The 26,632-nt window shown below is 39.7% G+C and overlaps 2 protein-coding genes across 6 annotated transcripts; one reads left to right on the plus strand and one right to left on the minus strand.

The window, feature by feature from the left end:
• Positions 1 to 795: 795 nt before the first annotated feature.
• LOC6582998 (rho GTPase-activating protein 20) lies at positions 796 to 20,005 on the minus strand. 5 transcript variants are annotated; one of them, XM_044009871.1, is made up of 8 exons: positions 19,743 to 20,005; positions 18,375 to 19,104; positions 9,685 to 9,886; positions 9,435 to 9,618; positions 8,759 to 8,821; positions 7,510 to 8,390; positions 4,581 to 5,055; positions 796 to 1,908 (listed from the first exon to the last, which is right to left on the minus strand). In XM_044009871.1, exons 2-8 carry the CDS (start codon positions 18,821 to 18,823, stop codon positions 1,409 to 1,411), a joined length of 2,754 nt encoding a protein of 917 aa, XP_043865806.1. In that variant the 5' UTR covers positions 18,824 to 19,104; positions 19,743 to 20,005; the 3' UTR covers positions 796 to 1,408. The 5 variants fall into 5 exon arrangements, with proteins under 5 accessions (XP_043865806.1, XP_032587589.1, XP_032587587.1 ...); XM_032731696.2 differs by lacking the exon at positions 4,581 to 5,055 and having other exon boundaries at positions 1,792 to 1,908; positions 19,743 to 20,003; XM_032731697.2 differs by lacking the exons at positions 796 to 1,908; positions 4,581 to 5,055 and adding an exon at positions 7,239 to 7,341 and having other exon boundaries at positions 19,743 to 20,003.
• LOC122757530 lies at positions 19,396 to 25,960 on the plus strand. The gene is made up of 2 exons (XM_044009873.1): positions 19,396 to 19,546; positions 25,123 to 25,960. The coding sequence occupies exon 2, from the start codon at positions 25,238 to 25,240 to the stop codon at positions 25,859 to 25,861; it is 624 nt and encodes a 207-aa protein (XP_043865808.1). The 5' UTR covers positions 19,396 to 19,546; positions 25,123 to 25,237; the 3' UTR covers positions 25,862 to 25,960.
• The last annotated feature ends 672 nt before the right edge of the window (positions 25,961 to 26,632 follow it).

Here is a 26,632-nt window from a genome sequence, read left to right on the forward strand (position 1 = left end):
TGAATTTTTTCTTAACTTTGTTCGATTTTTCGCTAAACTGTGCGAAATATCAGCAAGTTTTTTCAGTTAAATGGTAAAAGGCTAGGAAATGGTACAGATTTTAGGCATTATGTGGAGGATTTAGCGGGGCAGTGAACGAGTTTGGAGCGTACATTATGCAGAGGATAATGACATACTGTTCAGTTGGGAAGGCTTGGCTTTAACTGGGCTAAAGATCGTTAAGTCTGTGTCTGTTTCGCATTTTACTTGAAATTTGTTTCATTATTTGAATTTAAACTATTTTCACTTCTGCACCTTTACTGTGGGTTGCTCGAGCTGTGCTAGCACTAGTTTTAGTTTAACATTTTATATGTAAACATGTATAATATATAGTTTCTTTCTTAGTTTTGTTTTCTTGTTTGGACACACAGACATTAGCTATAAATATAATTACAACTTTGTTTGAATTTTCTTGGCGCCTAGATATTACGTAATATTATTAATTAAATGCTACATATTTGTATATATACAATGGGTTTTTATAAGTATGTGTGTGGTAATATAATAGTATGCATATTTCGCAATTCATTCTCACGATTTATTTATTCTTTTTTTTTTTTAATTTTTTCGAATTTGTTTTTGTACTTTTACGTATATAATATATATAATATTGAGTTTTTGAGTTACGGTTCTAACAATATTGAACTCCTTTTATTTTATTTTGATTGCTGGGCGAGTCTTTGCTTTGAAAATTTGAAAAAACGTGTATATTCTATATACAATAAATATTATTCAAACTGTATTTAGCATTTAACATTTGTTGTTTGTTTGTTTGTTTGTTTGTTTGTTGGTTTCTCGTTGTTGCTTTGATATCTCTGTTTATGCTCAGGTCAATTGTTTCTAAAAGAAATGCAGCTAGCCTAAGAGTTTCCGGTTGACAATGTTTACGAGTGGATTGAATTTGATTTGCTGTTCTCAGTTCAGAATTAAATTTAAATACAGAGATTCTTTATATCAAAAAGGAAATAATTTATAAAATTCAACGTATTCGAATAATAAAATAATGCATTACATTTCATTTCGTAGTTTCTTTGTTTTTTGCAATTTTGCTTTTCAGTTGTCTCAAATAAAATTTGGCAATTTGTTGCAATATCCGTTAAATTTTATCGTTATTAACTAAAGAAAATCAGCCTTTTCTTGCTATACACATAAATACAAGTACATATATATGTTAATATATAAATGTGTTTGTGTATGTGTGTGTGTGTGTTAGATTTCATTTAATATTTAATTAAACGCTAGTCAAATATTAAATCCATTAAATCGATTTTCATTTTTTATAAATGTTGCTTGAGCCTGCGTCGCTTGCCTCCAACTTGGATTACTCCTGCTGCTGCTGCTGCTGCTGCTGCTGGTGTTGCTGCTGCTGTTACAGCCGCGGCGGCTTGAAGCTCAGCGTTGTGCTGCACTCCAAGCTCAGCTGGTGCTCCATGGTGTCCATTTTGTCATAGTCGTGGCTGCCGCAGTCCGCTATGGAGTTGCGCACAGACGGCGGCTGCTCAGCGCCCGGCAGGAGGCCCACCAGCAACAGCGGCTTGTTCAGCGGCACTCCAGCTGCAGCGGCTGTCGTGGCGCCGCCAACTGTTGCTGCTGGCGCTGTGCTGCCGGTCAGCTGTTCGTTGCTGATGCTGTTGCTGCTGTTGCTCTGGCTGCCGCCAATCTGCTTCTCCTTGTGGCGTCGCAGCGACGATCGCAGTGGATACTGCCGCGGCACATTGATGAGCAGGCGGCGTGTGTTGCTGTTGGGATTGCTGATGCTGCTGCTGCTGATGATGTTGATGTTGCTGCTGTTGGGATTGCCGACGATGTTGGGTCGGCGCGTTGCGTACTGTATGGACTCGGCGCTGTTACTCAAACGGATGTTGCCAACTGATTAAATGCGGATTTATATACACAGGTTACGCATTGATCGCATATGGATATATATATATATATATGTACACACATCGGATGGCGGAGGGGGAGAGAAAGAAGAAAAACGAAAAATAAAATTTGTTTATGAATTTGAGCAGGGCTTCACATAAAGAATGGGGCGTTGTTTTTTTTTTTTTTTTATCAAATGTATATTATTTTGTTGTTTCATTTATGGTTTTAGTCGGATGGTTGTTGGTACAGCTAACTGTTCTTATGGTTGCTGTTGTTGTTGGGCGTGTTGTTAACAGCCAAAAACAACTCAAAACATACATGAAAAACACAAACATAAAACACAAAATTTCTTCCTTCTGGGTTGCGTTAGTACACATAAAATCATAATAATAATAATAGAAACAACAATTACAATAGATGTGTGTGGGTGTGTGTGAGTGTGTATAGGTAGGTGTTGATGTGAAGTGTGTTTACAACAATTTCTAAATGTCATATATACGATTTCAAAAAAAAAAATAAATAAAAACATTTAAACAAAACAAAAGCTTAACATTTAATAAATAAATGTAAATATTTATTGTATACAAACAAAATACTAATTGTTTACACATAAAAAGCATTCAGAAATAAAAGGTATTTTCTATTTGTTGAAAATTTCTGAAAGCGCACGCGTTCTACATATAAAACAATATCAAATAATTATCAATAATTATAATTAGAATTAGAAATAAATATTTCGATAACAAAATTTTTTTTTTTATCAAATGTATATTATTTTGTTGTTTCATTTATGGTTTTAGTCGGATGGTTGTTGGTACAGCTAACTGTTCTTATGGTTGCTGTTGTTGTTGGGCGTGTTTTTAACAGCCAAAAACAACTCAAAACATACATGAAAAACACAAACATAAAACACAAAATTTCTTCCTTCTGGGTTGCGTTAGTACACATAAAATCATAATAATAATAATAATAGAAACAACAATTACAATAGATGTGTGTGGGTGTGTGTGAGTGTGTGTAGGTAGGTGTTGATGTGAAGTGTGTTTACAACAATTTCTAAATGTCATATATACGATTTAAAAAAAAAAAAAAAAAACATTTAAACAAAACAAAAGCTTAACATTTAATAAATCAATGTAAATATTTATTGTATACAAACAAAATACTAATTGTTTACACATAAAAAGCATTCAGAAATAAAAGGTATTTTCTATTTGTTGAAAATTTCTGAAAGCGCACGCGTTCTACATATAAAACAATATCAAATAATTATCAATAATTATAATTAGAATTAGAAATAAATATTTCGATAACAAAATTAAATGGTCTTTAATTTTTAATAAATATTTTGTATGCATGCAAATGGATGGATATTCGACGAATATTCGCAAAATTGTATTTAACCCTAATTCTGATATTTAATCTAACTCATAATGAGCTAACTTTGGATTTTGAGAATTGCATAGAAAGGCTACTTAAACAAATATCGCTTAGAAATTGATTTTAAAGGAGCTTAACTCTGCAGAGATATATATTAGGGAGATAAGCTGATTAAAGACTATGATATGTATTATATATTTAAGGTAGATACGACTGACCAAGTCAACTTATCATATCTGACAGGGCAGACGACAATTTATGTTCGATCGTTAATTAATGCATGATTTACACAAATTACGAGTTAATAAGTTAACAACATTCATGGCGATGCTTCGACAAATTTTGCATGGGGACAAAGTTCAGAGATCGCTGAAACATTTCCTATATATGTATATAAATTACAATGTTAGTTCTTGTATGACTTGTACAACTCCACAGAGTTTTACAAATGAGCTTTACTGGATTTATCTACAAGACACAGGACATGCCACTTGCAAACTGTTTCTGATTATTTGGTTAAGCGATGATTGTACAAATGAAAACAGATTTTGGAACATAACGAAGATTTTAAAACAAGAAATCCAAAACATTAAAAATGACTGTGACAAAGTTGTTGTTGCTGTTGCCGCTGCTGTTGTTGCTGCTGCTGGCATGACTGTTGCTGTTGCTGTTGATGTTGCTAATGTTATGGTTGCTGTTGCTGTTGTTGCGATAAATGATGCTGCTGCTGCTGCTGCTGCCGCGCTGCGTCTCAAACGACTGATACAGCGACAAAGCGGAAGCATTACTGTCCAAGCGCTCGCGTTGGCACTGGCGCTGGCGCTGACGCAGACGCCGCTGCAGCATGAGCGGCGTGGAGTGGCGCAGCTGACGCAATGTGGGCTGCACATGCTGCTGCAGCTCATGCGCCTGCAGCGTGTGCAGCACACGGCCATCTAGCGAATCGCAGTCGCTGTCCGAGTCAATCTTGTTGCTGGCGCTGTCCACATGCGCAACAACAACACCAACAGCGCCAGCAGCAGTTGCAGCTGCGGCAGCAGCAGCGGCTGACAGATTCTGTGTCGAGTAGTAACACGTATTATTGTTCTTGTTGCTGTTGTTGTTGAATGTTGTTTCGTGTAGATGAAAGCTACGAGCATGCGGCAACATCAGGTTGTTGTTATTGCTGTTGCTGCTGCTGCTGGTGATGCCCCTGCTGCTGTTGTTGTTGCTGTTGTTAAGCATTTGCTGGGCAGCAGGTGCGTTGTTGGTGAATTGGTGATTGTTGGTTAGTGCTGCTGCCGTTTTATAACTACCCGAATTGGCGTCCAGCAACAGGCGACGCTGTTGCTGCTGCTGCGGCGGTCGCAGCAGACCCTTGGAATGTATATGTTGCTGTTGTTGTTGTTGTTTTTGTTGCTGCTGCTGATGATGACGGCTGTAGCTGTAGCTGTCCTCGGTGTCCATCATATCGTCCAGCTGCGGCTGCTTCTCCCTTTCCAGTTCCAGTTCCAGTTCGCGTTCGCGCTGCTGCCGGCGATAGAAGTGATAGAGCAGCGCGGCTTGGCTGCGCTCCGCCTCGATGTCGGCGGCACCGCCGACGCCGCCCACCGTCTGGCGCATGTCACGCGTGCTGCCGCCACCCAGGTAGCCAGCGGCAGCGGCGGCGGCGACCGCCAGGCAGCAGTTGCTGCACGTGTCCACCGGCAGCTGCAGCGAGACGACCGCATCCCGTGGCCCCAAGAACCATTCGGAGCGGGTGCGCATGCGTGCGGTTTGGCGTTCATGGACCTAACACATATTTGTGTGTGATTTATATATTTTGGAATATTTTTGCATTGATATTGTTGTATTGTTGGTGTTGTAGTTGTAGTTGTAGTTGTTGTCATGTGTCGTTGTTGTGATGTGTTGTTGTTGTTGTTTTTTGGGGAAGACGGGGATTCAAAAATTTCGCATTAGAGTTTTGTCATTTAAAGTATTCGATTTTGTTCATAATTAATATAGGATTTTTTGTATTTTTATTTTTAAAAGCTGAATTTTAAATTTGTTTTCCTTAATTTGTAGATTTGTAGATTTTCAATAAATATTAAATAAATTGAAAAAAAAAACAAACAAAAATAAATAAAATACAAACGAAAATTGTAATAATTAAAAGAGTTGTTAACAATTTTAAATTAGAATTTTGTAATTATTATTTACACAAGTTTTAAGGCAGCGCAGCAGAGAAAAAAGTGCGAACAAAAATTATAGTTTATAAAATATTAAATAAACATATATTAAGATTATTCACAAGGATAGCATGAAATTTAAGGTCACATATAATATATTTAATTTTTTTTTAGCCACTTGTGAATAACCCTTTTCATTATAAACAAAATAAGATTGAAGCAAAAAAAATTTGCAGCTGATTATAAATTGATATATAAATAATAATTAGGGAACCGCCAACAAGCATTTGCTGAGCACACTTTATGAAACATACAAATTATATATATATAGTTTATATTATTTATTGTGAAACAAATGAAAGAAATTTCATATGCAGTTGCGGAGCTCTCCGAGGTGTGTGTGTGTGCGTGTGTGAGTGTGTGAATGTGTGTGTTTGTTAATCTGTGTTAATTCTGTGGCAAACTACAAATTAAAAGACAAAGAAACAAGAGACAAGATACAAGAGACAAGATACGAGCACAGGCAACAAACAAAGAGTTGGTTGGGTTAATTGAGGCAACGACAAGACGACAACAAAACAAAACTACAAATTAACAATAAACAATTAACAATTAACAATGCAAATTCAACAATTGCGTGGCTTAATCAAAACATAACTTAAGCTATTAACTAGATAGCTAAAAAAACAAATTCGTTTGTGTTTGTGCAGCAGTTTGTGTTTTTTGTATTTTTAGTTTGGCTTCAACATAAAAAATAATTATTATAATGATAAGATATACGATATAAGATATACAAACTATGTTTAATTGTCTGAACACATTCGGGAAACAATGATAAGACATAATTTGCTTGAGTTCCTTATAAACTTATAAATAAATATATATGTACAATGCCTAAATTGTTTGCAAAAAAAGTTTATAGAATATTAATGTTTTTTTTTTTTTTATTTAATGAAAAAAGAATTAATTTAATAAAATTTCTGTAAAATTTAGTTTCTGTAAAAAATTGTTTTATATTTTATATAAAATTTTATTCGTTTTTGGTTGATTCTTGTTTTTTTCCTCCTCTTCACTTTTAAAGTTTGGCTAAAGAACATATGAAATAAATAAAACTATAAATGATTTAAATGTAGTTACAAAAAATGAACAAAGTACAGTTATTTTTGTTGTTTGCTCTTCTTCATTTTTTGCATAATTAAATGTGTGTTTTTTGTGTAGTTTTTGTACTTTTTTTTCGAGTTTTATTCTGAGCTTTTTAGTGCCAGATTGGCTTAAAGATATACTTAAATGTAAAAATAAATTGTTGTTTTTTATATATTTATATATATATAAATATATTTGTGAGCGTGTATGTGTGTTTGTGTATTTGTGAGTCTGTAAGTGGTAGTTGTTGTTTTTGTTGTTGTTGTTGCAGGCGCAGCTTTAGTAAGATATATAAGTATATAGTATATAGAGCATAGAATAAAATACAAAACTAGTGACAGAGAGAGAGAGAAAAAGGCGCAAACGTTCAAAATTTTGATAAATGAATTCCAAAACATTTTTGTTTTTGTGTTTGTTGTTTGTTTTAGATTAGTTAAAAACAATTTCGTAAGTAAGTAAGAAAGGTGAGAGGGAGGGGAAAAAGTTCATAGCGTGGGGGGCGGCCGTCCAAAGGTTATTTTTTTTTTATCAAATTAAGAAAATTAAACAACAAATATATATATATATAATTGAACAAAATTGGTAATCAATTGGAAAATAAACAAATAAACAGCGTAAATGATAATATTACAGAAAATAAAATAAAATCAAAATAAAGAAAGTAAAAATAATAATACAAATCAAGAGTTAAAAATTCATCAAATCAAGAAAAACTTATCGACTATCGATTAATTCGGAATTTCTTTTGCAGTTTGCTTGCTCAAACCTGCAAATAGAATACAGAACTTAAAATTCGAGCAGGATTGCTAATGGCAAAGGGAAGGTTGATTGGATTAGGATATCGTTTCTTTTTTTTTTTTTTTGGAGGGGGGAAAGGATTTGATTGCCCTTTTCAAACGGATATTCTAGAACCAGGCCAGAACTTGTCCCTCACCTGTGGCAAATACGAGAGACTCTTGGTGCTCTCCGCATAGCGATTGACGGCGCGCAGCTCCTCCATGGTCATGCCGCCAGAGTTGGCACCGCTGTTGCCGCCAGTGACGCCGATGCCGCCAGCGCCCCCATTGGAGCCAGCGGCTCCGCCAGAATTCGAGCTGCACGAGCTGCTGTGGCGTATGCCACGATTGCACCGACTGCAGGTCCGCTGCGGCTGCTTCAGCTTGCCGCCATTGCTGCTGCTGTTGGCCAGGGCTGCACTGGCGGTTGCTGTGGGCGCAGCAATGGCTCCAGTGGAGGCTGCATTGCTGCCACGACGATCGCTGCTGCCGTCGAGGCTTTTGGTGCCGGTGCGCAGGCGTCGCTGATGATGGCCGCTGGGCAAGGGTTTCTTTTTGTTCTGACGGTAGCGACGCTTCACGGTGGTCAGCTCGTCATCCTCGTCGTCCTCCTCATCGTCGTCGTCGTCCTGTGAGTTGCTCGTTGTGCCCATCAGCTGCTGCTGCCGTTGCTTGAATTGCTGCAGGCCCCGCAGCTGCTGCTGCTGCTGCAGATGCGACGGCGTGGCCGGCGCAATGCTGCTCAGCTCCAGATCGGCGGCAAAGTCATGGGCCAGCTCATCATTATCCTCCTCATCGTCCACATAGTCGTCGTAGTCATAGTCAGTGCCGTTGCCATTGCCGTTGCCAGCGCGCTTAGCCGGCAGCGGCGAGCTGGTCATGGCAAAGATGCCCGGCCCCTCCAGCGACACGGAGAGACGGGCACAGCTCTCGATGAACGAGTGCTCCGGCGACACGCCTAGCGACAGCACGCTGTTCTCCAGCGCCGAACTGGAGCTGGTCAGCAGTGCGGGCGTCGAGCGAGATTCCTCCTGGGCCACTGCATGCAACACGTTTCGATTTTAAGAGTAATTTATAGTTAAGAGGTTTGGTATGAGCAATGAAATAGACATGAAATATGTACAGGGCGTGTGTGAGTCAAAGCAGAGTGCAGAGTTAGAGGAATAGATAGATAGAGCGAAGGCAGAGAAGACAGACAGAGGGAGAGGAGAGACAGAGACAGAGAGAGTGGGAAAAGCGAGTCTAGTGTGTGAAGAATTTGTGTTAAGCCCAAAGCAGAGAAACCCCAAAAGCCTGTTGCCCAAGCAATGGACTTAAGAACTAAGCACATAGCTAACCCCAAATACGAATAGTAGCACAGCTTATAGATAGCCAGATAGAGCTAATCAAGATAGTAAAGGTACTCACGTAAGCCCCAACGCTCGCATTGGCACTGCAGCCAAGTCTTTTCGGCCTCCAGAGAATGTTGTACTGTGATAAGCAAAAGGAAAAATTCATTAATCATTGTGTATTTATATTAAATGTATAAATTAAAAATGATTTAAATAACTTAGTTATAATAATTATATTGTATTATATATATTTTTAAATTTATATATTTAAAACTTTATAAAAACTACGGTTGCCTTTGTTATAATAATTGAATTCTTATGCAATGAAAGTCTATATGCCTTAATAATATATATTCACTTATTGTGGGTGCTTTTGATACTATAAATATTCCATATCGTATTGCGACTCAGAAACAGGTCTAACTGCTTATATGGAACAAGCATTCCGTATTCATAATATATAATTATATACATATTTCTCACGTATTTATCTGATTTTATTTTACGAATTGACAATATTAAATAGTTCTATATTGAGTATGGTTCTAGAAATCAAATATGGATTATAGATCATAACTTATGCAGACAAACTTGCATATATATGATTCCATTTAGCTAAAGTTCTTAAGTACAAACTTTCAATTCTAAATAGTTTCATTCAGTAAAGTATAATAATACTTCTAACTACATACAAATGTAATTCCTAATCTTAACTCGGGCATTACTCCGACACCTCTTCCCACTCCACTTACATGCATATTTCTGTTGTGCCAATTTGCCGCGTGGTGGCGGGGGATATTGGAAACTGCAGATCCATTCGTCCTGCACCTTTAGAATGCGCCCCGTGACGCGGGCATAGTATTCATAGTTGTCGCGCCCAAAGATATCGTGTGTGGCAAACTTATCGATTATGTGCTGCATGATCTTGGTGGCCACCTGAAAAGGAAGAGTGTTTAGTATCCATTATAATCACTATAAGTATTTAAAGTATTTAGAGCTCACCTTAAACTTGAGCACATCCTCCATGCGTGCGGTTTTGCCATCGCTGACGCAGGATTGAAAGAAACTGGGCGCTACAGAGACGCCGAGAGCTTCGCTGGTCATGCCCGTGGATGCGTGGGCCGCATTGCTGGCGATAACGCGGAATGTGCCAAAGAGTAAAACTAATAGATGTTGCGTATATTTGGGCAGTGATGCAAACAATCTGTAAGAAAAGAGGAATGCGGTAAAGAGGAAATGAGTACATTGAATGCGAAATGAAGGCAAGCGTAAATGTCAAGCCAGAAGCCCGTATAAAGATCGTCTTATCTATGCATATCTAGGTGGCAGTGGCGGCAGCAGTTGTTACTCATGTTTTTATTACACAGTGCACTGACTCATTGTCTAGCCAGGGCCATCGAAGAAAGCCATCCAGGTGGGTGCAGCAGGCGGGCGTATGCGGGTGCCGGCGGGGGGTTGACGTTAGACAGAGGTAGAGGAAGACTAAAATTCAGCTGCTTGAATTGTTCACACTTTCATTTTGGCATGCGCGGCTTGGAAAACCTGACAAACAAACTACCAAAACTGGTCTGTCTCTCTCAGCCCCCTCTCTCTCTCTCTCTCTCTCTCTGTCTATCTGTCTGTCTTTCTTTCTTTCTGCCTCTCTTTCGGTCTATCGTGCTCGTTACACAACCTAGAGACCAACGAAGCGAACTAAGCAACTATCACAGCCATCCAATCAATTAATGCTCTTTGCTCTTCGCATCTGCGGCTCCCATAAAAAAGTGAAAACTCGAAGATACAAACACATAGTCAACGTCCATAACCGACGCGTCGCTTGACAATGAATTATACTATAATACATGGTATATAAGAAGTAAGCTCCAGGGGCCGCCATCGTCTATTAAGCTGCCGGTGTGAATTGCTATACAATGAGCTGAGCAAACAGACAGACTGAAAGAAAAGCGTACTAACCGAAAGACAACAGCAACAACAACAACTACAACAAATGTAACACTCTAAAGGTGTTAAATGCATTGATAAGGCACAATAATAGGCCGCCAGCAAATGCAGCTCCAATTATAGACAGAAAAAAAGTAAATAAATGAGACTTTTGTATAAAAAGAAATTATGACTTGGCAAAAGGTCCTCAGTAAACGAGAAGTTCATCCGATTATTTATTTGGATTATTAGAAACCAAGACGTAGGCTTCTTATTTCTATGATATTTGTAAACACAACTTACGGCAGACTAAGCAAATTCCGAACAGTATACGATAGATTCTACAGTAAGCCAAGTCGCTTGATAGCAGGCTGACTCGGCCTTCTTAAATACTTTTTGCTTTCTGTTTCAGCTCAGCAGATTTTACAGACTTTTTGTTAACTCTTTTAATCAACGGGCTGGGCATTAGTGATAAACATTGTTTACCAACAGCGTAGTGCTCATATCGTGGGTCAAGGCTTTATAAAGTTACTTCATCTTTAAACTATCAGCGCGTTCACCTGTTTCCTCATAGCACAAAAAAAAAAAACACGCAAATAAAGAGAAGCAAACAGAGCAAACCCGAGCAATGGCCGCCTAGCCTATGGCTTGAACTTTTTAGGTCTGGCCCCCAACGATATCAACGACCCGAAGTGCAGCAAACAAGACCCCAAAAAAATATATGAAATATTAAAAAATGAAAACGTGCCGCCGCTGTAATACCATAAATATATTCTACATGGCCCACGGTCCAATCTTATCGAAGAGTGCGTTAAGCTCCATTCTTTTTCAACTTCTTCATATGGAGGACAACGCCGTGTGATGCCTCGAACTCGAACTCGAACCCATCAAATCAAAGCAATCTAAGCTAAATAATAGATAACTTATCTATTATTATTAATACGTATCTGGCTATGTATGTGGCTTGGCTTTTGTTTACAACTTTATGCTGTTCGGCGACACTCGTAAATGGAATGCGTACAAATTGTTTACTAATTGCATTAATTACGAGGAATTCCGTTTGGAAAAAACAACAACAACAATAACAACAGCAACGAAAACAATATAATAGTAGAATTGAACGATTGGTTAACGAAACAAGTGTTTACGTTGTCGTTTGATATGGACGCGATAAGGCATTAATTATTATTTTTATATTTTATTTTTTTGGGGTATCGTCGTACGCAAACTGAAATGGATGATTAATGTCCCCCTATCGATTTAATTGTTCAAAATTATTTGATTTTGTTTTAGCTATTTATACAAATTGATTATATTTTACAATCAGCTTGAATTAATCGAGCTGTTTCAAAGCTGTTTCCACATATTTCACATGGATGACGCGAAATTCTTTAAATTAAGTGAAAAATAGTTAAACTGCAATTAAATGGGTATACCCAGACTGCGTTGCACAGCATCAAGAGTGGTTCCTAGAACAGCTGTTACAATTATTTAAAGCATTAGCTTTTTAAATACAAGCCTTCATCTAAAATAATTATTAGTTGCAGAGATGACTACTACGCGTGAGTATTCGATTTATTTATACAGAAAGTCAAGTGCTCTCAATGAACTTAATACTTAATTTCCCATTAAGTTTCCATTTCTTTAGAGAATTTTCTCGCTAAAGCCTGTCAACTAGGTCTAATCTATTTAACATAATTGAATGTATTTTTAAAATAAAAATCGCATAGAAAGGCGACTTCTTCACTTCAACTCCAATCAAACTTTCGTTTTCTTTAGGGCATTTTCTGATCAAATTCTTTCAAAGAGATCCAATGTTGTTTTCTTTTTGTTCAATATCAAAGTGTAAAATATGATTTATTATGGTTTTTTTATATGAAAATCACATAGAAAGGCTCACTGCCCATTAATCTCTTCTTTTCTTCAGGGCATTTCATAGTCGAGTTCTCTCAAAGACATCCAATTCAAGTTTGTATTGTTTCTACACATGATTTTATGCATATTATTAATGGGATACATTAGAGACCCGCATTTTGGGCACACGCACCCAGCTGCCTGCTTATATAATCGCTGATCGAGACGCGTTACGCATGCGCCGTGTTGCCAGCCAGACGGCGCTGATTTTACATAATGCTTAAGAAACCGGCTATATTTAAAGGCATTTCTGTGAATTGGATGCTAAATAGTTTTTCGTATGCTTAACACACATATTTATATGTATATGTGTGCGTGCTCGTGTGTCTGTGTGTGTCTCTGTGTGCGTGTAAGTGCTACTGTTAAGGCCAACGCTGCGTCACATTATAGATGAATCATTTATTATTATTATTGTATTTTTTCATTCATAAAAAAGAAATATGTCAGCCGTAGCCGCAGTCGAATACAATTTTTGTATTTCTCTCGCACTCGTCTGCCTTTTCAAGTGCCGCATTTGATTTGCCTTTTTTAAATGTTGTTGTAACTGTTTTATTTCTTTCTTTCATTTCTTTTTTTTTTTTTAATTTCTTTTGTATTTATCAGAGATATATATATGCACATATAAATGAATGTATGTTTTATATATGTATTGTTACGTATTTGTGCCCTACAGAGAAACCAGTTTTGATATTCCCACAACTCTTGTGCCACTTGAGCGACTTCAGATGCCAGCTCTACCGGCTGATAAGACCCATAAACAAACACTGCAGGGCGGGGCACTGAGAGTTGAGAGTAGCTGAAGTGCTGAACTGCTGAACTCGGAAGCAACCAGGCTTTATCACAATTTTATACTATGCCGCATATAACCACAATAAGAAATCAGGCGTAATTCTTATTAAAGTAATGTTTGCACATTAATTAGATCGCAATTCAGATTAGTCAAATAGTGAGTCAATGTAATATGTCTACATATAGTGAATAGGAATTACTTGAGTCACAATTAAAACAGCAAGAACAAAGGATAGCGATTCGCATAGTTGCCGTAAGCCGCAGAGTTGGTCAGTCACTCTATTTAAAGGGCTTTTTCCCGCAAATTCTCAATTATATCTTTAAAGTCTGCATCAGCTGCAGCTGCATCAATATTCATCGTTGCGGCGGCTTCGATTGCGTCTCATCGTCTGCGGCAACGCGGCTCCACGCCCAAAAGCCTTTGTGTTAATTTAGCAAAAAAAAAAAAAAAAAAAAAGTGGAGAAAAAAAATGAAAGATTCAAACAGATGCGAAACTCGAACCGCAGCAGCAGCAGATTTAGCTGTTGTTGTTGTTGTTGTTGGCGGTAACAAAAAACAAAAAACGAATGAAAAATACAATACGTCATAATAATGAGCCAAGTAAAACAGCAAACGCAACGCACGATAATCATAAAAAATATGAAGCGGTTTCAACATATAAATTTACTCACTTATACATATATACATATATACCCTATATATATATGCATATACAAGTGCAGACAGCCAGATACTGGCATGGCCCAGGCACAAGATACAAGTGAGAATGGTAAAGTCGAGCGTACTTGACATACGGATACCGTTTACTCTTCACTTGCACGCTTCTCTGCGATTCTCATTTGGCAATTAATTAAGTCAAAAGGCACAAAACGTTGCAGAAGCATCAATTAAGCTGGCATTAGCTATAAATTATATAGAAATTTATATAGAAATACATAAGGCATCGGCTACTGATCTAACTTCTAGCTTTATAGTTCAGACAATTAACACTAATAAGCCACATGCCAAAGATATATATTTAACAATTATAATCTCAGCTGCAAAACCCATTTAATTTTTTATTTGACTTACATAATAATGTGAGCAAAGTTTTATATAGAGTCCAAAGATTAATATCGTAGTATTAGTCCGGCATATGGTTTGGTTATGACCGCGCCAAAAGATCAGAGTTCAGGGCAATCACTGGAAAAGTCAAGCCAGACAGGCAGCCCAAACCAAGAGAGACCCAGAGAAGTAGGGTAAATGGAGACAGATACAGAATGTGAATAAGAATATGATGATGATGATGAAAATGAGAATGAAGATGAATAAGAGAGGCTGGCAACAGCCAAAACAGGGCCAGGCGAACAACGCGCGACGCACTCGATGAGCTCTACTGACGCACAATTTAGTGACTGTATGTACTGTGGAAGAGATCGCTGTTTATATGCGTTATATATGAATGTATATTTGTATTGTGCACTCGCTTATTTTACTTTCATTGGTTTTGTTTGGGCATTGGGCATTGTGTGTTGTTTATACTGGGAGACTGACTGACTGACTAACTGACTGACTGACTCTGGCGGCAGTTTAAGTTTATTTATGCAGCGTGGCCAAATGGAAACTGAGGTAGCAATTTTTTCTTATATGTATATACATACAGATATATAATATTATATTTTTATTTTTGTATATTTGTTATTGCGATTGGCGAAGCCCTTTAAGACAACAACTATAACTATGACGACTTTAGCACACAGAACCCAGTAAAGAGTAGAGACGACAACAAAATCGAACGAAACGAAACGAAACAAAACAAAACAAAACACAATTCTGTGCAGTCCGTGACTGACTACATAATGTAATAATCAGGAAGTGAACATCAGTCGATATTGCAATAGACCCAAACAGACGTCCACGTCGCCTCTTGTTAATGCATTGGACAATGCGGCTTTTGTTATAAACTGTTTCCCTGTCGCCGTCTCTGTCTCAGTCGCAGTCCCTTCTTTTTCTTTAGCTCGTGTTTTTTTTTTTTTTTTTCACTTATATTCCAGACAGCCGTCTCTGCTCAGTTGCCATTTCGCCTGTCTAGCCCAACAAAAGCGGGCAATTTTTGCATTCTTTTTGCACTTATTGATATTCGCCAGCAGCAGCAGAAGAAGGTTTATGCCTAACTATTGTCACAGACAGGCAACTGGGCAACCGGACAGACGGACAGACGGACAGTCCAATCGACCGACCAGGCAGCAATTGTGTAAATATCCTATTAGCTTTGGCAGTGTGCATGATATGACAGGCAGCTGGCATATGAAAAGGTCGAAACCAAAAAAAGAAATTTAAAAATAAATCTTTTCCGCGACACAAAGTCTAAATACCCTAGACAATAGACAGAAATTAGATTTGCCTCATCATTAAAAAGATTTGATTTTATTATCCAACTCAAGCACTAAATTACTTTTAACAATAAAAGAAATTTTTCATTTTATTTGATTAGTATTTTATTTTTGTAAGAGAATTCGCTAATCTTCACAGTTCGTAGCAAATGGTTTGGTAAAGTTCTTAAGCTCTGCCTTGGGACAGGCGTATGAGCGCAACAGGCGTTCGAAAAAGCTTCAAAACGAAGCGAAAAAAGCTTTGGCTAGGCAACAAGTTGAAGCTAACAGGAAACCGAAACAATTGACAGAGCCATAAGACGGAAAGAGAGAGATAGATAGATAGATTGAGAGCGGCAGGCAAGAAGCGGGGTTGGGTCATTTATACACACACACATACATACATACGCACACACCTGACTGCAGTCAAACTTTTTTAGCTACCAACGACGTCAGCGTCTTGTTTGTGTTTTGTTGTTTGTTGTTTTTCTAACAGGTAATTTTACAAATAAAAGTCTACAGAAATAACAAACTCACATGGTCTTATGCATTTAGCACACTATACAGATACATATGTGGATATATGTACATATGCATTGGTATTGCTGAGGATTATCTAGTATATTGCAAAAACGTGCAACAATGACGTCGTAGCTGCCGTCGTTCGTCTGCTGCAATAATAATAACACTTAGCAGCAACAACAACAACAACAACAACAACAACGGCAACCAAATGAAGTGCCAACTGATTGAATTGAGTGCCAATAGTTTTGTGGGGGACCTGTTGGGCTGCTCTTACGTTTTACGTTTACGTTAATTGATACAAAGTCTCAAACGCGCGTCTACTGTGTGTATCTATTTATAAAAAGTTTCAGTGGCAGAGTCGCTATTTTCGCGCATTGGTTTGATTCGGCAACGAATCTGATTGCGGTTGCTCAATGTGTGCGTGTTTGTTTGTGTATATACATATCAATATAAATGTGCATATGTGTGTGTGCGTGTGCGTGTGTCTGTTTGTAGAGATATCATTTTGCCGTTGCTCTTGCTGGTTTGGCGGCCTGCGCCTGCCCTAAAATGTAAATAAACAAAAGAAAGGTAACAGCAACAGCAACAGCAGCAGCGGCAGCGGCTACACATAAACAATTACAACAATAAATGTGTATATAATTGTATGCTGGCCACGAACGCAAAGTTTACAGTAACCAAATTAAAATTTACGTTTGAACCGCTGCTCTGCTGAAAATGCTGAAATGGAAAAATCATTTGGCGGTCGATTTTTACGCATGTACCGATATCCGAATTTTAAATTTATGTTTTATTGCTGACGTTATTTGTTTACACGCACATTAGCATTAATGTAACAGCGCTGATGATGTTGTTGTTGTTGTTGCTGCTGATGCTGATGCTGTTGCCGCTGCTTCTACTTCTGTTTCTGCTGACGCAGTTGCCGCATCCAACCACCCATTCATCCTCATATATCAAAGTGGCAGAGTGTATTAACAAAAGCGAAATCTGAATAGACGCATATAAAGCGTTTGCAATCAAACAGCTGTCAAATGCCAATTCAGCAGCATTAAGTTGGCAAGGCCACTGCAGCTCCGATAAAAACGAAAGATAATATCGATTGCGATTGTTAATGCTTAATTGCCAGTGCCGCTCACTTCACTTCACTTTGCTTCACGCACAGCCAATTTCAGCTTCTCCTCTCTACACACTTCACCCACATTGCAAGCTGCGATTGCAATTGCAAAAAACAAAACAAAAAGTAACAGAAGCAATTGTAAATTACAAAACTGCAATATTTTTTGTTTTATTTTAATTGAGCATGCGTGGGCCTGTCTGTTTGTCTGTCTCTTCGTCGGTTGGCCCACGCTTTATGCTCTAATTCAGTTCGGTTAGAAATCGATTGCAGCAACAAAGCAAAGCAAAGCAAAGCAATGCGAATCAACGCAAAGCAAACAGGCAAACAAAACATTTCAATTTACAGCTGCAAACTAAGTACTTACTACAAGCCCAGAGAATTACTCTCCACCAATTTTTGTCGCCTGCGCTTAGCGCTCAAGTGAAAATTGGTGAAAATCTAGCAAATGTGTCAACAAGTGCCAAGCCAAACGGGCGTGAAACGCAGCAAAAGCAACAAACGCAGCGATAGCAAAACATAGTCAACGCTTTTCACTTAATTTCAACTAAATTCGCAGACGTCTTCACCCGCTCGCACACCCACCCAACATCTGCCAACACATACACACATACACGAGTGTGTACATGTACATACAGGTACAGGTATGTGTTTGTATTGAAGATTCTTGAGCTGCAACCAAATCTAGATCCGGTTCAGCAAGTTTACCGCAAGCTAGTTACAATATATACACACACAGACACAAGATGGGTACATCAGTGCTGCTAGAGATGGTCGTGTGTGAGCACGATATACAGTACATTTAACTAGGCTCTATAAAGATCATGTGCCGCATTATTTATGAAGTTCAAATTTAACAGGTAAAAACAAACACTCATAAATATTACCTCAACTGATAAGGTATATTTAAGAAAATGGCGCGCAAACCATTTAGATATACGAGTATACTACAGGTCGTGTCACGTCGCTAACACATAACTATATTCAATATACAAAAGTTTGCATAAATGTGTGTATATATTTATATGTACATATATGCATCTACATCTGCACATAATTGTCAAAGTTGTCAACTCACCTGTGTAAACGGTCCGTTTGCTCGGCTTCGTTTTGCAGCTCGTTAATGGCAAAGAGCTCCATCTCGCCACTGCGTCCAAAGATGCCGTTCGGTATCTTGCGGAGGAACTTCTTTAGTACGCTGGCAATGGTGAACACCGAATAATTATCAACGTTGACGAGTCGGCCCGCCTGCAGGAAATGGATGAGCTTCTTCATTGCGCCCTGATGGCCGGGCGCACGGAAAACATCGCGTCGATTGGGCGACTCCTTGTTCAGTTTCAATATTAATACAAGCAGAGGGCCTGGAATGTTGTTGTTGTGCTTGCACACCTCCTCCAGGGGCACACCGAACTTCACCTTCTCCAAGCGGTACGGATAGGCGGGAGCGGTAGCTGGATGGCCACAGGATGTGACAACGTTGCCCAAATCAGCAGCGCGTCGATGCACGCGTTCAGCCCAGCTGGACATTGTGTATGTGTGTGTGTGTATGTGAGCGTCGGTTAGTTTATGTGCGGCTATTTGCCTGCGTACGCGCGTATGTATATTAAATTATGTGTGTATGCGTGCGTGTGTGTGTGTGGGCAACACTTTTCTTTCGGGCGTTCGGTTTTCACAGAAAAATGTGCTCGCTCACAATTTTATGCTGTTTTATGCTGGTTGAAAACATGTTCCTCGGTTCCCCTTTACTTTCCCACTGGAATGTAACTGCGTTGTTATTGTAGTTGTTAAGGCATTTGGATATTTGCCTTCTGAAATATTATTATATTATTATAAGAAATTGAATTATTATGAATTATTAATTGAATTATTATCGAAATTGTATAGGTTAAGTAATTGAAGCTGAACCACTGTACAGAGAAGTTGTTATTGTACGCGCTAGCACGGGAGTGTCGCTCTCCAAAAGATCGCTCTCTCGCTGCTCGCTGTTAGATGCGCATAGGTGCGCTCTCTACTGTGCAAGCTGCGCTTGCGTTCATGTTAAATTTAATAAATTCAGTACAAAATTGAACACCGGTGCCAGCACTTCGTATATTTCAGAGAGACCGCAAGTTGCTGTCTACTTTTTTTTATAAATATTATACACTGGCCATCGAAGGACCAGACTCCTTTTGGAAGGACATTTTTGGCGCCCCCGGGTGGACACTCTCTGGAATTGAAGGAAGCTGGATTATGGATTTTGTGGATAATCAGGGAAGTACATAAATACATAGAGCACATAGATGACCAAGTAATGCAAGCCATAAATAAATAAATGCATTACTTGAGACATACAAAATATTAATGTATGTACAATCTACGCCTATGTACATTGTGTTGAGCTTATTTCAAATTGAAATTTAAAAAAAAAAAAAAAATAAATAAAAATAATAATAAGGTGCATATTGACCTTTGATCTGCAAATAATTCAATCTCTATTGCCTCGCATAATCCAAGTTTTCTTTGGCGCCGCTAGTGTGTTACAGTTTTTTTTGCTCATTTTCGTCTCGCACTTTCGTTTTGCGCTTGCGCTCACAGCTCGCTCTCGCTCGCACATAAAAGTTCGTTCTCGCTTGCACAGATAATTGCGCTCTTAATTTACGCTCTTCATTTGCATGCGCGCTTGCAATATCGTTTGCACTCGCGCTTGCACTTATAGTTGCGCTCTCGTTTTACTGTCTCGCTTGCACATATTAGTGCGCGCTCACTTTGCGCTCAGTGCATACTCACTTGCTATATCGTTTGCACTCGCGCTTACACAGCAAATTTCGCTTTAATTTACGCTCATCATTTGCATGCGCGCTTGCAATATCGTTTGCACTCGCGCTTGCACTTATAGTTGCGCTCTCGTTTTACTGTCTCGCTTGCACATATTAGTGCGCGCTCACTTTGCGCTCATTGCATACTCACTTGCAATATCGTTTGCACCCACGCTTGCACACGCAGCAGCGCTCTCGCTTTGCGCTCAAAACGTGCGCTCGTCACTTGGATATATTTTCGCTCAAAACTTGCACTCTCGCTTTGCGCTCATTGTATGAGCTCGATCTGCAATTATATTTTGGCATTCATACCGGCGCGCTCTCGCTTATGAATGCATTGCACTCAGTCGCTCAACAGTCAAATATAACTCAATAGACCACTTGCCCAAATAGTCACTCAACATTTTGGTTGTTGTCTTCGCTATATCGTAACAGTCACTCAAGTATAGTTTAACACTGCCAGCGTAATATATTGAGATTTATTACGATCGCGCGCATTTGTTAACATTCTTGAATTGCTCTTCGCTTGTTGTCATACATTAAGTGAACTTTTATTTGTTTCGATTGAAATTGGTTTCAACTGAGCATCACTTATAGCATCATGACTAACAAGCGAGGAAAGAATAGGTCTATGGACGAGTCATCATCAGAGCGTGTCGAAGCTCTGTTGGCCGTTTACAAAAATGTTACAAACGACATAACACGCATTAATAAATCATTAAAAGATTACACTAAACCAGTAGAGCCATTTGAAATTGAATGTCGACTTGAGATATTGAACCGCTACATAGAAAAGGCCTTTAAGACACAACAAGAGTTGGACGACATTAACGCAGATTTAGTGCCTCGGTCAACGTTAGAAGATTTGTGTGTATCGACAAAGGCACTTCTTATGAAGCGAGGTAGTGATAGCCAACCTAAAAGTGAGAGTCCCGCTAACTCTACAATGATTAGCTCAGTGTCACATTCTAGGAATCTACCGAATATAAAGCTGCCAAAGTTTAGCGGAGAATATTCGGAATATAAGAATTTCATTGGACTTTTTGAGAGTTTAGTCGACAACGAGCCAGGGTTATCAAATATAGAAAAGTTTAACCACTTGTTGTCATGCTTGGACAAAGAAGCATTAGGCACTGTCAAGGCATATCAGGTGACAGATGCAAATTATCCAAAAGCGTTAGCTGCTTTAAAAAATGTGTACGACAATCAGTGTCTCATATTTTTTAACAGCATTTCAAAACTATTTGATCTCCCACACATGTCCGAACCGTCAGCATCATCTTTGCGCATGCTGATAGACTCAGTCCGTGCCATTTACGAATCTCTTTTATCGCTAGGATCTGATAAGCAGATTTCGAATGCCATGCTCATCCATTTGGTAATGATGAAAGTGGACGCTGGCACGCGCTCTAGGTGGGAAGAGAATCTTGACTACAATAAGCTTCCATTGTGGCAAGATTGTGAAGCTGCCTTGAACAGACGGTATCAGCATTTAAGTGCTGAAGACTCATCTGGTCCACGTCGTAAGGTAGCTCAGGATAATAAGAAAAGAATTGGGAAAACTTCTCTAGCTGTCGCTCTGCCAAGTGAGCCGCAGAGTCCCAAATGCGTGTGTTTTGTAAAAAAGAACGATCACTTCATTCACTCGTGCTCGTCGTTCGCAGCAATACCTTGCCAGAAACGTTTTACGTTCGCAAAGAGCTATCCGCTCTGTATAAATTGTTTGCGAACAGGACACTCAGTGGCTGCTTGCAAATCAGCCCACTGTCGTGTGTGCTCTAAGCCGCACCATACCATACTGCATAGATACAGCTCTGAAGCGGCTCAAAGTAGCTCAGCAGTTGTATCAGCAGTCCCTCGTGTCACTTCGTCACAGATTTCATCTGTAAATCACGCACGGATAGCCTCTGATCAAGTTCTTTTGGCAACTGCAGTTGTGAAGATAAAAGATCAATCTGGATCTTATCACTTAGCTAGAGCTTTATTAGATTCCGGCTCGCAAGTAAATTTCATAACTGAAGAACTGGCAAAACAGTTGAAATTAAAACGGCAAAGATCTGGGATTCAATTGTTGGGCATTGCTAATTGTCAGTCATCTGTTCGGCACAGCGTTCAAACTTCGATAGCGTCCCGAACGGACGACATAGAAATCCGAACAGACTTTGGTGTGTTACGTTCCATTTCGTCGTATCAACCAGAGAAGCACACTGAAGAGATCAAGGTACCTGATAATGTACAATTAGCTGATCCTCAATTCCACAAGCCGCAACGTATTGATTTGTTGCTCGGTGCTGATATCTTTTTTGATATATTAAGAGAAGGCAAAATAAAAGGATCCGATAACAACCCAACATTGCAATTGACTGCCTTTGGTTGGATTGTATCTGGTCGCTGCCGAACATTGAATGCAGCTACTAGTTCGTCGACTTTCATTAGCGTCGTAAACGACGACATAGCTATAGATTCAATAGTTCGCAAGTTCTGGGAGTTGGAAGAAAAGCCAAATACAATTAATTCGAATTTGTATACCCCAGAGCAACAACTGTGCGAGAAGTCATTTGTGGAGACTATTTGCCAAACTACCTCGGGTCGTTTCAGAGTGTCGCTGCCATTCAAATCAAGCCCACATTGTCTTGGTACGTCTTACGACACAGCCAAGCGACGATTTCTGGCCTTGGAAAGAAGAATGAGCAAGCAAGAAGACATTCGGCCAATGTATATTGACTTTATGAAAGAATACTTGGCCTTGGGTCACATGAGCCCAACTAACAATCAAATTCCGAGAGAGCCGCATTATTTCATCCCATATCAATGCGTGCTAAGACCGCACAGCGCATCCACTAAACTTCGAGTAGTGTTTGATGCCTCTAGCAAGTCCTCCTCTCAATTGTCGCTGAATGATCTACTCATGGTGGGTCCGACCATCCAGCCGCAGTTATGGGAGACTTTGCTAAGATTTCGACTTCGTCCTTGGGCTGCTACAGCAGACATCGCTAAAATGTACCGTCAAATTGAACTTGACGAGTCCCACCGCAACTTTCAACTTATTGTGTGGAGGGAAACGCCCACTGATCCGTTACAAATCTTTCGATTAAACACAGTAACGTACGGGACAGCGACTGCTCCATTCTTAGCAATTCGATGTTTAAAACATCTAAGCGACTTGCATGCTTCCACTCATCCAGCTGCTGCAAGATCGTTAGCCCGAGATTTCTATGTTGATGACCTGTTGACAGGAGCAGATAGCGTCGAAGAATTGTGCTTGTTGCATCGAGACTTGATCGCAATTCTTCAAAAGTTTGGATTTCCTCTCACAAAATGGTCGTCCAATTGTAAACAACTCGCAGCACAACCAGCTAGAAACGATATAGTTATTGGTCATCAAGAGGACACAAAAACATTGGGATTAATTTGGAATCCAATGAATGACAGCTTTAGATATTCCATGAACTGTCCAGTAGAAGTTCAACAGACCAAAAGATCCGTTTTGTCATTTGTAGCAAGGTTATACGACCCCTTAGGTTTGTTAAGTCCGATCGTAACTCGTGCGAAGGTCCTTTTACAGGAAATGTGGTTGCACAAACTTGGGTGGGATGACCAATTGCCTGTTCAAATGAGGCAAGAATTTGAGGCAGTAACTAGCTGTTTCTCAAATCTAAACTCGTTGCATATACCTCGTTACGTTGGCACACTTAAATCGAAAGGATGTCAAATCCATGGATTTGCTGATGCCTCAACGAGAGCTTACGGTTGTTGTTTATACGTAAGAATGCAAACAGATAAGGGTATCACTACCAGGCTGCTAGTCGCTAAATCTAAGGTAGCGCCCTTGAAAACAAAATCTGTTCCGCGGCTGGAGTTGTGTGCTGCAGAATTGTTAGCTACCTTATGGGATGCGGTAAGGAAAGTACTTGATTGTCCTATTAATCAAGTCACATTTTGGTCAGACTCTGAGGTGGTGCTTCATTGGCTGCGAATGCATTCATCTAGCTTGAACACATTCGTTGCTAATCGCGTTGCAACCATCCAAGAGTTGACAACTAATGTATCTTGGCGTCATGTACCAACGAAAGACAACCCAGCAGATATTGTATCTCGGGGATGTTCAGTTGAGGAGCTTAAAACATCATTGTGGTTTTGCGGACCAGGATTTTTAAAGCTCTCTGACACATTGTGGCCAGCCAACCCACAAATCACCCTATCAAAGGAGTTAGAGCTGCTAGAGAAGCGTAGAACTGCAATTACTATGATCGCGGTCGATGAGGTAGCAAATCCTATCGTACATCTTATTGAGTCAACGTCATCATTTTCTAAGCTAATCCGCATCGTTGCCTATATGTTCCGCTTTATCAATGGAAAACAAGAAAGTCATTCTTCACTTGTTCCTACAGCTTCTGAGTTAAGCTTCGCATTCCTTGCAGTTATATCTGTAATTCAACACATTGAATTCAGCGAAGAAATAAAGAAAATAAAGAAGTCAGTCGTGTTGCAACCGTCATTGCAAAAACTGACACCATTTTTGCACCCACATCAGCATGGCAGGCGTATGTTATGGTTGCTACGAGTAGGAGGTCGTTTATTGAAGGCACCATTAGCACATAATGCCAAATTCCCATTGTTGCTTCCAAAAAAATGTCGTTTCGTAACGCTTTATTTGGAGCATTTGCATCACTCTCATTGCCACGCCAATCCCCTAGTACTAATGGGCCTGCTTCGTGAGCAGGTTTGGCTGGTCAATGCTCGACAGGCTTGCAGTGCAGTAGTCCGAAAATGTGTACATTGTTTTCGCTACAAGCCGAAACTCTTATCCCAAATAATGGGCAATCTTCCCGCTGATCGCTTACATGGAAATAGGCCATTTGAGATCAGTGGAGTGGACTTTTGCGGTCCAATACTAGTTTCGCTGGGAATTCGGGGCAAATCGCCAGTCAAAATGTATATTGCCATATTTGTTTGCTTTACTTCGAAGGCAGTGCATCTTGAATTAGTCACCGATTTAACCACAAATTCATTTCTAATGTGTTTATCCAGGTTCGTTGGTCGACGTGGGCTTGTCCGGAAGCTGTACTGCGACAATGCCACCAATTTCGTGGGTGCTGCACGCACGCTGGACCTCAAAGCTACGTTCCATGGCAACACAGCGGACATGGAAATGTTTGCTGCGGAGCGGGGCATGGAGTTTGTATTCATCCCTCCTCGAGCGCCGCATTTTGGCGGCCTTTGGGAAGCGGCGGTGAAATCCGCCAAAGGTTTGCTGCTGAAAGCGATGGGCAGCGCTCGATTACGGCAAGACGAGGTGGCCACCGTGCTGGTCGAGGTCGAGGCCGTGCTCAATTCGCGGCCAATGGTCGCTCCCAGCAGCAACCCCAACGACGGCGAAGTGCTCACGCCAGGGCACTTCCTGATAGGAGCAACGCTCGTGCCGCTGCCAATCGCGTCCACAGAGCCAGTCGACGACGTCAAGCTGACACTATTAAAAAGATGGCAGCTGACATCCAACATCAAGCGTCGATTTTGGAACGACTGGTCAAGGGACTACCTGCTCAGCCTGCAGCAGAAGTCAAAATGGACGAAGGAGAGACAGAACATACAGGTCGGAGCAGTCGTGCTCGTGGGAGAGGACAACGCTCCTCCACAACAGTGGATGCTAGGCGTGGTGACGGAAGCCATAGTCGGAGGAGATGGTAGAGTGCGCGTAATTGTCGTTAAGACAAAAAATGGCACATATAAAAGGGCAATTCATCGCGTTGCACCACTGCCACTCCACTAATACACCATGTTATTGAAGCCCTGCGGCCTTTCAACGCGGCCGATGTTAAGGCATTTGGATATTTGCCTTCTGAAATATTATTATATTATTATAAGAAATTGAATTATTATGAATTATTAATTGAATTATTATCGAAATTGTATAGGTTAAGTAATTGAAGCTGAACCACTGTACAGAGAAGTTGTTATTGTACGCGCTAGCACGGGAGTGTCGCTCTCCAAAAGATCGCTCTCTCGCTGCTCGCTGTTAGATGCGCATAGGTGCGCTCTCTACTGTGCAAGCTGCGCTTGCGTTCATGTTAAATTTAATAAATTCAGTACAAAATTGAACACCGGTGCCAGCACTTCGTATATTTCAGAGAGACCGCAAGTTGCTGTCTACTTTTTTTTATAAATATTATACACTGGCCATCGAAGGACCAGACTCCTTTTGGAAGGACAGTAGTAGTTGTTGTTTCTGTCGCTATTTTGTCTCTGTATGCATTTATCTTTCGTTGTTGTCGTTGTTACTCCGCTCCTCGTACTTGTATCTGTTAATTTTTTTTTTTTTTTTTTTTTTTTTTGTTTTGGGCGTTGTTTGAATTTTCTTCGTACGTAGTAATTATTTTGTTCGTTAAGATTACACAAATGTTAAATTAAATTTAACAAAAGCTGTGTTTTATGTATGTATTTATATAGATGAGTATGTGCGCGTGTGTATGCTTGCTTAGATTTGGCAATTTCAATTTTATATGCTCGCGCACTCACAGCAGCCACTCCTGTATGCACTTTT

Source organism: Drosophila mojavensis, unplaced genomic scaffold (genome assembly GCF_018153725.1).
Source record: "Drosophila mojavensis isolate 15081-1352.22 unplaced genomic scaffold, ASM1815372v1 contig_74, whole genome shotgun sequence".
Classification (NCBI taxonomy): Eukaryota; Metazoa; Arthropoda; class Insecta; order Diptera; family Drosophilidae; genus Drosophila; species Drosophila mojavensis.

Bases quoted from the DNA above. Each gene is read 5' to 3' on its own strand.
- LOC6582998 (XM_044009871.1), bottom strand. From the start codon at position 18,823: ATGTCCAGCTGGGCTGAACGCGTGCATCGACGCGCTGCTGATTTGGGC. The intron at 9,619-9,684 runs GTGAGCTCTAAA...CTTCCTTTTCAG, and splicing joins AGGATGTGCTCAAGTTTAAG to GTGGCCACCAAGATCATGCA. The intron at 1,909-4,580 runs GTAGTTATAAAA...GCATTTAATCAG, and splicing joins GTTGCTGGACGCCAATTCGG to TTGGCAACATCCGTTTGAGT.
- LOC122757530 (XM_044009873.1), top strand. From the start codon at position 25,238: ATGGAAATGTTTGCTGCGGAGCGGGGCATGGAGTTTGTATTCATCCCT.